Source organism: Bombyx mori, chromosome 12 (genome assembly GCF_030269925.1).
Source record: "Bombyx mori chromosome 12, ASM3026992v2".
NCBI classification, from domain to species: Eukaryota; Metazoa; Arthropoda; class Insecta; order Lepidoptera; family Bombycidae; genus Bombyx; species Bombyx mori.
The window spans coordinates 13,016,379-13,029,600 of NC_085118.1; the positions used below are offsets into that span (position 1 = coordinate 13,016,379).

Sequence of the window (13,222 nt, forward strand, 5' to 3'; positions counted from 1 at the left end):
TGACAAGGCTGAGCTGCTGGCCGATGCACTGCAAGAGCAGTGCACCACCAGCACTCAACACGCGGACCCCGAACACACCGAGTTAGTCGACAGGGAGCTCGAGCGCAGAGCTTCCCTGCCGCCCTCGGACGCGTTACCCCCCATTACCACGGACGAAGTTAGAGACGCGATCCACAACCTCCAACCTAGGAAGGCACCAGGCTCCGACGGCATCCACAACCGCGCGCTAAAATTTTTGCCAGTCCAACTGATAGCAATGTTGGCTACAATTTTAAATGCCGCTATGACGCACTGCATCTTTCCCGCGGTGTGGAAAGAAGCGGACGTTATCGGTATACATAAGCCGGGCAAACCGACAAACGAAACTTCTAGTTACCGTCCGATTAGTCTCCTCTCGACGATAGGAAAAATCTACGAACGGCTCCTTAGGAAACGCCTCTGGGATTTTGTTACCGCGAACAAAATTCTCATAGACGAACAGTTCGGATTCCGCTCTAAACACTCGTGCGTACAACAAGTGCACCGCCTCACGGAGCACATTCTGATAGGACTAAATAGGCGTAAACAAATCCCGACCGGCGCCCTCTTCTTCGACATCGCGAAGGCGTTCGACAAAGTCTGGCACAACGGTTTAATTTATAAACTGTACAACATGGGAGTGCCAGACAGACTCGTGCTCATCATACGAGACTTCTTGTCGAACCGTTCGTTTCGATATCGAGTAGAGGGAACTCGTTCTCGTCCCCGTCAACTGACCGCCGGAGTCCCGCAAGGCTCCGCGCTCTCCCCGTTATTATTTAGTTTGTATATCAATGATATACCCCGGTCTCCGGAGACCCATCTAGCGCTCTTCGCCGATGACACGGCTATCTACTACTCGTGTAGGAAGATGTCGCTGCTTCATCGGCGACTCCAGATCGCAGTAGCCACCATGGGACAGTGGTTCCGGAAGTGGCGAATAGACATCAACCCCACGAAAAGCGCAGCGGTGCTCTTCAAAAGGGGTCGCCCTCCGAACATCACTTCGAGCATCCCACTCCGTAGTAGGCGCGCAAACACCTCCGCCGTTAGTCCCATCACTCTCTTTGGCCAGCCCATACCGTGGGTCTCGAAGGTCAAATATCTAGGCGTCACCCTCGACAGAGGGATGACATTCCGTCCCCATATAAAAACGGTACGCGACCGCGCCGCGTTTATTCTAGGACGACTCTATCCAATGCTTTGTAGTCGAAGCAAACTGTCCCTCCGCAATAAGGTAACTCTCTACAAAACTTGTATACGCCCCGTCATGACGTATGCAAGCGTAGTGTTCGCTCACGCAGCCCGCACCCACTTGAAATCCCTTCAGGTTATTCAATCACGATTCTGCAGGATAGCCGTCGGAGCGCCTTGGTTCCTTAGGAATGTGGATCTCCACGACGACCTGGAGCTCGACTCTTTTAGTAAGTATCTACAGTCGGCATCGCTGCGCCATTTTGAGAAGGCGGCACGACATGAGAACCCTCTCATCGTAGCCGCTGGAAATTACATACCCGACCCAGTAGACCGAATGGTAAACCGTCGACGTCGCCCAAAGCACGTCATTACGGATCCTCCTGATCCATTAACGGTGCTTTTAGGCACCACAAGCACCGGTCACCGTCCTCGTCGAACCCGTCGCTTGCGACGAAGGGCTCGACGAGCGAACTAACCCATAGACACAGCCCACTGAGTTTCTCGCCGGATCTTCTCAGTGGGTCGCGTTTCCGATCCGGTGGTAGATTCAGCGAAGCACTGCTCTTGCTAGGGTCAGTGTTAGCAACTCTCCGGTTGAGCCCCGCGAGCTCACCTACTAACGTTAGGGTGAAGCTGAAGTAGCCTCTCAAGGCTATCAGCATAGGTAGGGAAAAAAAAAAAAAAAAAAAAAAAAAAAAAAAGCGATTTATTGTTGTTGTTAGGAATTACTTAAGCTAATTATTAATACCTTACAAATGTTTTGGTTTATACTGTTAATTTGTAAGTAGACTAAATAAATAAATAAATAAAATAGTGTTTTTTAGTCCTAATAAGCAAATGCTTGTGGCAGGTTACTCTATAAAGCTTCTAACATGTTAATGAGGTACTATCTACATGAAAAAATGACAATGTGCAATAAGAAACACATGAGCAGTGAGCTTGTCTACCTACCCAGAGCGATAAACAAACCGATAGTTCAATTTATGAACAAAAAATAAATATAAAAAAAGAAAATGAAAGATCTGGCTAAGTGTATATATAAGCTTGAAGCCAATATTTATGTTGATATCATTACAATAAGTTACATTTTCCCTTGAATCAACAACGAATAAATAACATCAATACAAACATTTAATCTCGTCGAGGTAACAAGAAAAAATAATCGTGACGGCAAACAGATTTTTTTGCTATTCGCTAACAAACATCATGATGACGCTGCGAATAACGTGAATATTGAATACAAAAACGCCTACGGAAAATGTATGGAAGGCCCTATTTGCCCGGACACTTCGCAGAAATTGTTCTGAATGCGTAATATCAGACTCAGCGAGCGGCGATATTTGCACGGATTTTCCTAAGCTCTATTGATAGAAAAAGATAATTCGTCGGAGATTAGATTGGTGGACGAGCTCACAGCCCACCTGGTGTTAAGTGGTTACTGGTGCCCATAGACATCTACAACGTATATGCGCCACCCACCTTGAGATATGAGTTCTAAGATCTCAGTATAGTTACAACGGCTGCCCTGCCCTTCAGACCAAAATGCATTACTGCTTCATGGCAGAAATAGGCAGGGCGGTGGTACCTACCCGTGCGGACTCACAAAAGGTTTTTACACCAGTAAAAAACAGGAAACTAGATACCGTTCGATTTTTTTAGGTGCGAATTACCTAACGAGGTGGCTCTTTCGAACAGGTCAGCTGTTCTTATTGATGCGATCTATCCACCTATGAATCGAACTTTTCTCTCTAATATCTAGTTCTTAACTATCCATCTAAATGATCAATATTCTGACCTACATATTTTCAAAGACACAATGGTAGTTACTACAGTATTTTTTATGCGATAAAAAAAATTTGGAAAAACAAATGTATAGGGCAATAATAATACAAAGACCCATCTTAAATAAAGTCGCAATCTTAATTACATTAAGTTCATGTTTAACGTTAGCACTTGTCAATACATTTTACTGTACGCGCAGTTGCTGGTGGCAGGACGTTTTGTGAGTCCTTACGAATGGGTACCTTTACCCTGCTTATTTCGACCGCGAAGCAGTAATGCGCGTTGGTTTGAAAGTTGGGGCAGTGTGCAGGGGAGTCGTTTAGTGGGTGGGCCCTAAAATTCCTTGGGCCCGCGGTCTGCTCCCAACACCTGCAGATCGTTGAGTCCCACATACTCCGCGCGCCCCCTAAGCGCGGGGACCTCGTAGGTGGTTCAGCCCCCGGCCCGGAAAAAAGAAAAAAAAACCGTGTTCTGAGCTTGTTTACAGATCTAAGTATTAAAAAAAGCTTAGACTCGCAAATAAATAGAAACACAGATACTTCGTTTGGGTGTTGAGCCACCGCTAGCTCACGAGCTAATTTTAAAATTATTTCAAACATGAATTTACTTCAATAACATACTTGGGTAACATCAAATTATGTAAACTCGACGACGGGTCGACCACAATCCTGAGAAGAAGAACGGCGAACGGCAAACGAAATACAATGGCCTTGTTTTTTTTTGTAAAATCAATATTTATTTAGTTTTTTTTAAGCTCAGTTTGGTGTTTGTTTCAATAATATTTTTATGTAGGCTAGAATAACATTTCTCGATTAGAGACAAATGCTATCTTTGATTTGTCCAATGAAACCATTTACATTGTTCTCTTGATACAATATAACATTGGTAAAAAAAAACAAAAAGCAGACTTGAATGAAGTAGACGAATTAAAGACTAAAATATTTTTATCTATTTTTCTTTGTCCGCTGTATCTTTGTCCATCTGGAGATCTTTGCCTACTTTGGTATGGATAGATCTTGTCTCGGTGTTGTTACATGCTTCTAGTTCAAACACTAGCACGGGCGATTCAAAACCGCTGGTAGGTAATTGGACTCACAAATCAGCTGCGCATAATCCAATAGTCCACCCAGGGAAATGCTCGTCAATTATCAGCAATCACACAAAACAGAAATAAAACCAATAAAAACGAGACATACACAAAAATATTTCAGATTTTGTTTTATTTTTTATTGCTTAGATGTGTGGACGAGCTCACAGCCCACCTGGTATTAAATGGTTACTGGAGCCCATAGACATCTACAACGTAAATGCGCCACCCACCTTGAGATATAAGTTCTGAGGTCTCAAGTATAGTTACAACACTTACAACGGCTGCCCCACCCTTCAAACCGAAAGGCATTACTGCTTCACAGCAGAAATAGGCAGGGTGGTGGTACGTACCCGTGCGGACTCACAAGAGAACCTACCACCAGAATAAACTATAACCCACACATATTAATGGTCAAGCTACATATTCGGATTATCTTGTACAGCACACTCATTAATTACAAGATTACGCTACACTAGCTCGGTCCCGGAAGATTTCGCACTAACAAACTACACGGCCAGGTGATTCCCAGAGCTAGGTCACTACCAAACTCGATTAATTACGAGATTACCTCTGATTACACGACAGCGTTGCTGCATATTAATAGTCGAATTTATTTAGCTCACTTAGCTTAGCTGTGGAATAGCTTTCGTCATCCAGTTAACAACTTAATCACCTCGCCTTTTTCCATCAAGTTTATTCTTTCACCAATTTATTAAATATTGCTTTATTCGGTATAAAAACCCTAACCGGATCGTATTATTCCAGTTGTTAAGCCACAAGCCTATGAATTAAGTTGTTTACTACGAAGGCTTTCCATAAAATCAAGATTCTTTATCGGAATAACGATAAAATTTTGTTTATGTTTACCCCCGAAATTGGGCTAAGCACAACCGAACTAATAATATGTAGATGGAAAATTGGATATAGAATGGAAAATTATCATAATGTTTTTAGACGCGTTCCCTTCACAACACATTTATTACTATCAAATAGAATTGTAAATAAAGTTTCAGAAAATATTCCAACCTTACGGTACTTTAAATAAGTTTTAAGACACTCATTATTTCTTACTTACTTTTGGTGGTACTGAGTATATAAAATATTATATTATAATAGACTTCTAATGCTAGAAGATAAGATGAGAAAACTTTTATGTTTGCAAACTTTTGGAGATTTTACTTTTCTTATTGTGTAGTACAGAATGTTGAAGTATAAATTAAAATACAAACAACCCAAGCCTTTTTTTTTACTTACAGAAATATCAGAATAAAAATTAAAATGAAAATTCAAAAAACCTTCTGTTACATTTCGTTTTCCGTCCATAATTTATATATACTGATTTCTTATGATATTACTGTTCTCCACAGTACTTTTCACATAACCAGTCAGTTACAGAATACGTTCAATAAGGATTTACAATCCCTGTTTAAAAAGATAAAATAAGCAGTTATTAGGCAATTTAAAGATATTTCTGAGCTTATCTTATGGAAATAGTGATATCAAGATGTTCCGCTGAATCGGCTTTTCCAAAATAATAGACTATACTAAGTGGACCGTACCATGTACTATTTTCAAGAATCGATTGAGGCTGGTAATGGTGTTTTTTGTTTATCACGAATTTGCAGTCTTGGGGCCTACATTTAAACGTTAGCAATCAGCTAACAATAACAATACGTTGTTAATATCATAAGCATCGACTACGTTTAATCCGATTGGTCCGTTTGTCCACATAAATAAAATACACACAGACCGACCAACAAAATATTCGATACTAAAACAAAAATAATCAAAACAGAAAAGTCTTACAGAACAAAAATCTTCACGGCTGCTGAAGTTTTTGTATCGAACTAAAAAAAAATCTATTACTTTATTAAACAATACCTCGTTGCGTGTTGATAATAACGTGACCAAAATATTACCAATTCGTTTGAAAGGAAATTCTTGTTTAACTGTTTTTTTACTCAAACTATTCAGGTTTATTCGTTCAATATATACAGAATTATTTAATTAACAATTACACGCAATGCTTATCAATTCTTTAATGCAATATATTCAATTGGTAATTTGTATTGGCAATTATCGACAAAGAAAAATAACTGAAATGTATGGAAGATTTTCAAATAATTCATATATATAATTTCTCTTGTTAAGATCGCTTTTATCGCGCTTTGAGCGCGGCGACCGAATCAAGAAATTCCATAACGAAAATAAAACCTAACACCTCCTACTCCGCCTACCATGTAACTCGCGTTCCACACATTCACACGTTGCGCTTGTGTAGTGTTTGTGAATAAGCGCGTGGCGTGACGTCACACTGCATGCGAATCATGAAAACTCTGCTCTCCCTCTGAAATCTTTTTCTCGCGTAGCCTAGCTTATGAGTGTGAAGGGGACAGTTAATGTTTTGCTTTTGTTAATGTTTATAAATATAGCGTGGTTTTATGTTATTATTGTTTTAAAATTAAATTATTATTGTCCAATTATAATTGCATAAGTTGATAAAAAATGATATGCAATAGCTTTACCGCGGCAGTCCCCGAGTGCCACACGTGTTTTTGAAGTGAAAACTTCTTTAGAATCGTTGTGATTTCAAACCGGATGCAACGGAAAAAAACGACAGGTAAGAGACACAAATACAAAAATGTGTAGGATGAAGCCAGCAAAGAATGAGACAGAAATATACATACTATTTAATACAGCGCCATCTGTGAGATTTTTTAATACTAACGTGTGTATGAAAGCTCTTGTAGTGAATTTTAATTTAGGATCATACGTGAAATTAAAATATCAATTCACAGAGGGCGCTACCTTACAATTATTTACTAATGACAAAATTTTACATATACTTAAGACGTTTAGGATAATTGTATTTTAATTTTGGAAGGTTTCACTTCTACCACGTGTGAATTGCACACATTTTGTTTTTTTTCTTATAGACTTTTCCACAACCAGACAGGGACAAAATGATTTTAAAATGTAATTCATACCAGAATTTTACAATCTGTCCTACACCAAATTATTCTGCGAATGGCACGTCTTGGATCGGCAAAGTAGGGTAAGTACTAATTGCGATAGAGGTATTTTTTCGTATTTCTGTCGTGAAGTCTTGGTCCGGTGAAGTCTTGGTATTGATCAATGAGACCCATGTTTCAATGTTGGTGATGGCATGCGCGTTGTTACATCTATGTTCTAGTAACCATTTAATACCATGTGGGTCGTCAGCTTGTTTGTCCATTTTTACAATACATTTTCTTTTATTTGATATATTAGTGAATGAGACCATAGTTGTGCTTCAAAAAGTCTTCAAAACGATGACCGACACATAATGGGTATGTGCCAACCTCCCTTTGAAAGCAAGAAGAAGCTCTGAAAAATCCTAAAATATCAAACGATTTCCGATGCAAAACCTAAAATAGATAATTTCCAGCTCACAGAATATTCACGCTTCCAAAGCAGACTCTCGTAAAACAGAATAAATATTGTTATTCCCGCGGGCTTTAATAAGCATATATGAATAATCAATTCGCGTAACCTAAAAGATGGATCTTGGAAAAATATAGCGAGTGCTCTAAATTTATTCTTATTACAATCTAATAAAGTTTCAAAATTACATTACAAATTTTACTCACACAGTAGTCAGAGTCGTAACATTGTTGTATGTACCTTTACGATTTTTTATTTTTATTTTTTTCATTATTTTCTTCTTGGTTTTGTATAACTTTACTAATGCTGCCTTTTTTGCTGTTGGCTATAAATACATTATTACGGCAATGTCATTTTTAACTGTACACTAGATGATGACCGAACTTTGCTCGTTTTTTTTTTGATAACGCCATCTTTTTTTTTGTCTTTATAGCAGTTAGTTGCCTTCAATTAAGAAAAATAGTATTATTATTCGCCAATAGATGTCGGGAAGAGTCATAAAGTTGGTTATCGATAAAGTTGATTATTGAAAACACGAATATAACAAAATTTTTCGAATATAAATCGTAGCTAAATCGATTGATCGCCCCCGAAATCCCATGTATACTAAATTATATGAAAATCGTTGGAGCCGTTAGAACACAAGAATTGCTCGCTTAAAGGTGTAAGATAAGATAAGATCACACGAAAATTCATATTTTTACATTTGTTACGAAACTGACGTAGGCAGACTCACGAGCAGGAAAATTAGCTCGGTTGCACATCCTACAACGTTTCCGTCAGAAAAGTTACCGGTGCGTGAAAGACGCCTGGCGCATGTGTTTTGTACTAAGCACTGAAAATTGCACGAAACTTGACATCTACAACGTAAATGTCGTCACCCGCCTTGAAACATGACTTCTAAAGTCTCAATTCTTACAGTACAATGACTGCCACATCCTACAAACCCAAACCCATTACTGCATCATGGCAGAAATAGGCAGGGCTGTGGTACCTACCCTTGTGAACTTACAAGATATCCTACAACAATAAATACGTCCTACCATCAGTAAATCAGCCATAGTTCACTTAAGACACTAAGTTGGGACAGTATTGTATTCCAGATGTCCCATCCATGAGACCGGACACATCACTGCTTTGCTGCTTAAATAGGTAGGAGTCTTCCCTACCCGCATCACTTTACATTACACCCTACCAGTAAATGCCGGTTGGTAGTTGCAGTATGTCAGTATAGCAGTCAGAGAAAATTTTTGCACATTCTCCAAAAAATCTCTTTGTCGCTTTTTACGGTACCATACTTTATTAGATTATAATTAGAAGATATTAGATCAGTTATAGAGCTTACAGTATCCCATCCCAGCTCTCTGACTTATCACCCTGAATTTTCATTGTATAATTCTTACTAACCTCTATTCCTAATCACCATCGTGCCTTGCTGATTTTAGATCTATTATTCTAAAAGAGCACTGTGTTACAAAAATCCTTGACGACATAATGAGGATACCTAAGTGTTCAAACCATTTCTTCATTTCATATTGCTTTATCTCATGTATATCTAGTATCAAAATCACTACAAAATACTATTATTTTACTCAAAAATAACATGCAGTTTTTTTTTCCGTTCACATTCAATTTAGAAACACCCATTCTCATCCATACTAAATGTCAGACCTTTAAAGCGGTTTTTCGTTTGCCGCGTTACAGGACAACTAGTTTCCCGTACAGTATTGATTGGGCTGGTATCGTCTGAGCAATTCTAAACTTTATGGGTGGTTCTGTACCTCGAAACGATCGTTTTTTTTTTCCGTCGAACGTTTCGATTGGGGTCGCGCGATACGCCTCTTGGTCCGGCGACCGCTGCATTTGACACGGACTATATATTGCTTGCGTTTGAGGTCGCCGACACACGAGATAAAGGCTGCGTTTGATCAGTTTCAAGAGATGTTACACTGTTATTTTCCTGATATGGCAGGAAATGAAACAGGAACTGAGTTGACAAAAGATTTTTTGTAGTACTTTCCGACGTAATGTAAAAGGTACGACTTTCTCTTGGATTTGTAGGCGTTCGACACATCCTCATACAGAGCAAAAACAAAAACGCTCTTATCTTAAATACTAAATTTATTTAACCAAGAAGGTTTCAATTGGCCATCGAACTAAAAAACAAGGTTATAATGGTTTGTATGAAACTAAATCAACTAAGAACACATATTCTTGTAAAGAGTAAATAAATAAATATATATTTACTAACGATCACGCCACGTTAACGGATACCGTGCTAAGTTCGTAAAGAACTTATGTTACAGGTACCAGATAACGTAAATAAATATAAGATTTTTTTTATACACATACATATATTTAATATACATCCATATCCCTGGCAAATACATTTTATATTTATCATACAAATATATTCCTTGGCGGGATTCGAACCCGCGACCCCCTTGTGTAGTGACCATGTCACTTACCACTACACCAAACGGCCGTTTTTACTGAATTTACTGAATTTAATTTACTGAGTTTACAAAAAATCATGAATCTTCATAACATTTTTGATCTTATTTTACAAATACAATTTTTGTAAGTAAAATATCAATATTTTTTTTAAGTGTAAATTAAAAATATTATTTTTGGAATCTAATCCCATTTGGAAGTAAATCAAACAAGGATCGTGCTGTCCAAATGAATTTTACTTGAGCCTAAAAACTATTTAGAGCATGCGAGGCCTTAACGTCCCCAGATTAGAGATCACGGTACGAAATAGAGCGTGAAAACAAGATTTGCAGCGGACGGAACATAGTTTTATCTTACTACGGAATCAGAAAGGGTTAGAATTGGCGTTTCTGAATTGTTGTGGAAGTCTTAAGCTTGAATCTCCAAAATTATGGACGAATGAAATCTTTTAACGCTTGAGGATCTTAATTCAGTGATTCTCGGAAATGATATTCCTTTTTGTGATTTGGTTTTAAGGTGAAGTCATGTGTGTGATTCTAGAGGATTAAAATCATTTTTAAATATTACTAGAACAATCAACTGTGACTAAGCAATAGATGTATACGAAAATGTAGAAGAAATGACGCAGAAGTAGAAAATATGATGTTAGTTTAAAGCTTTTTTGAGCTTCCAAAATTTATGAATTTGCTTTAAGTTTTAGAAGGTCACGGACCACCTGGTATTATGAGGTTATCGGAGCCTATAGTCGACAGGAACATAAATGCGGTTGAGACATGAGTTTTAAGTCTCAGTTCTGTAGCATATTGGCTGTCCTACCCTTTACAGCGGGACATCTTACTGCTTGACGGCAGAAATAGATGAGGTGATGATACGATCTCAAAAGATCCCTTAACAACAGTATGGCGCCTTACTATCAGCATCAAATCAGTTGAGAACTATAAAAGATTTTTACCAACTAAAAATATTTTTATACTATTAAAATACTTCATTCACTTTACACCACTAGCTAGCTTTCTTCAGTATCTTCTAATCTAATCACATTCTTGTCTACAGCCACTGTAAGGCTTGCTGTTAGGTCGCACGGGCTTAAATCACCTTTTGGACTAATTACGCCGCGATACAGTCGTACAATAGAATGATTTTTGAAAGTTAATAAACGCTAATTCAATACAATTGAAACATAATTTTAGAATAGTTAGACTAAGTATTAGAGTGAGAACAGTATGAACGAATTCTGGGAAGTAGTCATTAGTGGTAGAAAGTCGGTATCTTTTTTTGGTGGTAGTTCCTACCCGTGCGGACTCACAAGAGGTCCTATTAAACGATGTTATTCCTTCGCCGTGGAAGTCAATCGTGTCTCGTGTGTTTTCGGTGACTGCGCCACAAAAATATTCTATCATGAACCACATCGATATTCGATTTGGAACGTTTGACTTAAACTTTAAAACTGTCAAATGGGTAGAGCAATTAACTAAAACTAGAGGTCCCGCAGTAGTCGAAATTCGACTATAATTCATTGGAATTAATAGTTTGTACACTATTATGATTCTATTTTATACTTCTATAATTACAAATTTCGCCAAGACTACACTATAAAAAAATATTAACAAAGACAAACAATATTTAATCTATTCTCAATTTGACAACAGACGTCAAGAACAAATGTTTGACAATAAATAGTATGCATGCGTGTGTGCTCAAATACATGGTATGTAGTGTGTGTAATGTTTCTTTATTGATTTAATGTATCTTTTATGCATTATTTTCAAAAAATATTAGCATTGTGCACTTCTTCTCTATATTCTCTATAAGTGTGGAAAATTTCATGCTCCTCCGTCCGCGCAATTTTCGTAAAAAGGGATACAAAGTTTTTGCTTCACGTATTAATATATGGATAGATGAAAGTTACCTTCTTTTGAAACGCAGAACAGTAGGAGAGTCCAAATCCGCCACGAAGACGGCATCCGGAGCTTCTCCATCGCTTTCACAACATCACTCGTCAACAGTTATTAATTATTAAAACTTTATTATCACAACGTATTCAACAACATTTTACACACTCATTTATTTCGCAAACTAATCCTCGTCGCTGCATGCCTATGAAATAATGTACGCTCTAAATGATTTCTTTAGACAACTGTTATATTAAACAATATTATTTATAGCTTGTGTGAAATCTTAATTGAAAAAAAAACAATGTATTTGAACATATAATAAAATAAATCAATTTAAATACATGAATTCTGAAGCGTTTGTAACCATTGGAAACATTTCCCACAAGAGCCAGAACTGGGAAAAGACCTTCCATAGGTCCCCGATTTGACGGTTGCGTATTGGCGCGGAAAGAGATGAGTTCTCCTTCACATGAGTTAAGATGGCATCAAGGTTCTTACTCATAAGGCTTCGTTATTATTACACAGCGACGTAAATGTCGTGGACTCGTGGCTCATTTCCAGCATTTTTCAGCAATAAATTTATGGACAGTAAATTAATTCATCAACTCGATTAAATTCTAAATTTTGAACGAACTCAGTACTGTCAGTTTATTGAGAAATAAACTCTTAAAGTTACGAATGTGAATTCATTTAAAACTAACAAAAAAAAAAACGAACTCAACAAAACATAATATTAAACAAACAAAAAGAAACCTGCTAATCAAACCGCGCATCCCTTCCGTATTACTCAAAAATTTACGCAGCGACAAAAAAAGGGTTACAGACACACAACTCCAAAGATATATCGAAGGTTCATTGAATAAACCGTCTGGAAGCCGAGGAAGGGTTCAGGTACCTTTATTATCATGTCGGGACTGATGTACGTTACAGAAGGGCTCCCGTATTAGACAAATATCTTGGGTATTTCATGCAAACACGGCAAACGTGTAAGCACTTTCGTAAAAGACTTCTCGCACCTTAGTTAAAGGGCCGAGATCAGCGGAATGCCGGATGTACGTTATTTATTTGCACCTATACGAAGATAATGAAGATCCGCTCGGCGACTCCGTACTTACTCACGACGGCTTACCAAGTATTGATCGTTTGATAACCGTACAACTTAGTCCCGGCTTCATTTGTAGTCAGAGTTCGTATCGTTGATAAATTCAGAATTTGGTGTATGCTTGTTTTTGTTCTTATAACGGATCTCCATTTTTCCGGGATTGATTACACGATAGAATGTTCTGATTCCAAGAATCTTAGTGAGCTTTTAATCTAATAAAAAGGTATATGAATCCTGACTTCGCTGGCACTATCGCTAAGT

General features: G+C 38.0%; 1 protein-coding gene across 1 annotated transcript in view; it reads right to left on the minus strand.

Moving 5' to 3' along the window:
* The window catches only part of LOC101737725 (uncharacterized), a 67,292-nt gene that overhangs the window by 24,408 nt on the left and 29,662 nt on the right, over window positions 1-13,222 (minus strand). The window contains exon 2 of the mRNA XM_012690704.4: window positions 11,874-12,061. Within this exon, the coding sequence (XP_012546158.1) occupies window positions 11,874-11,943 (70 nt within the window). The 5' untranslated portion in view covers window positions 11,944-12,061. The remainder of the gene's footprint in view (window positions 1-11,873; window positions 12,062-13,222) is intronic.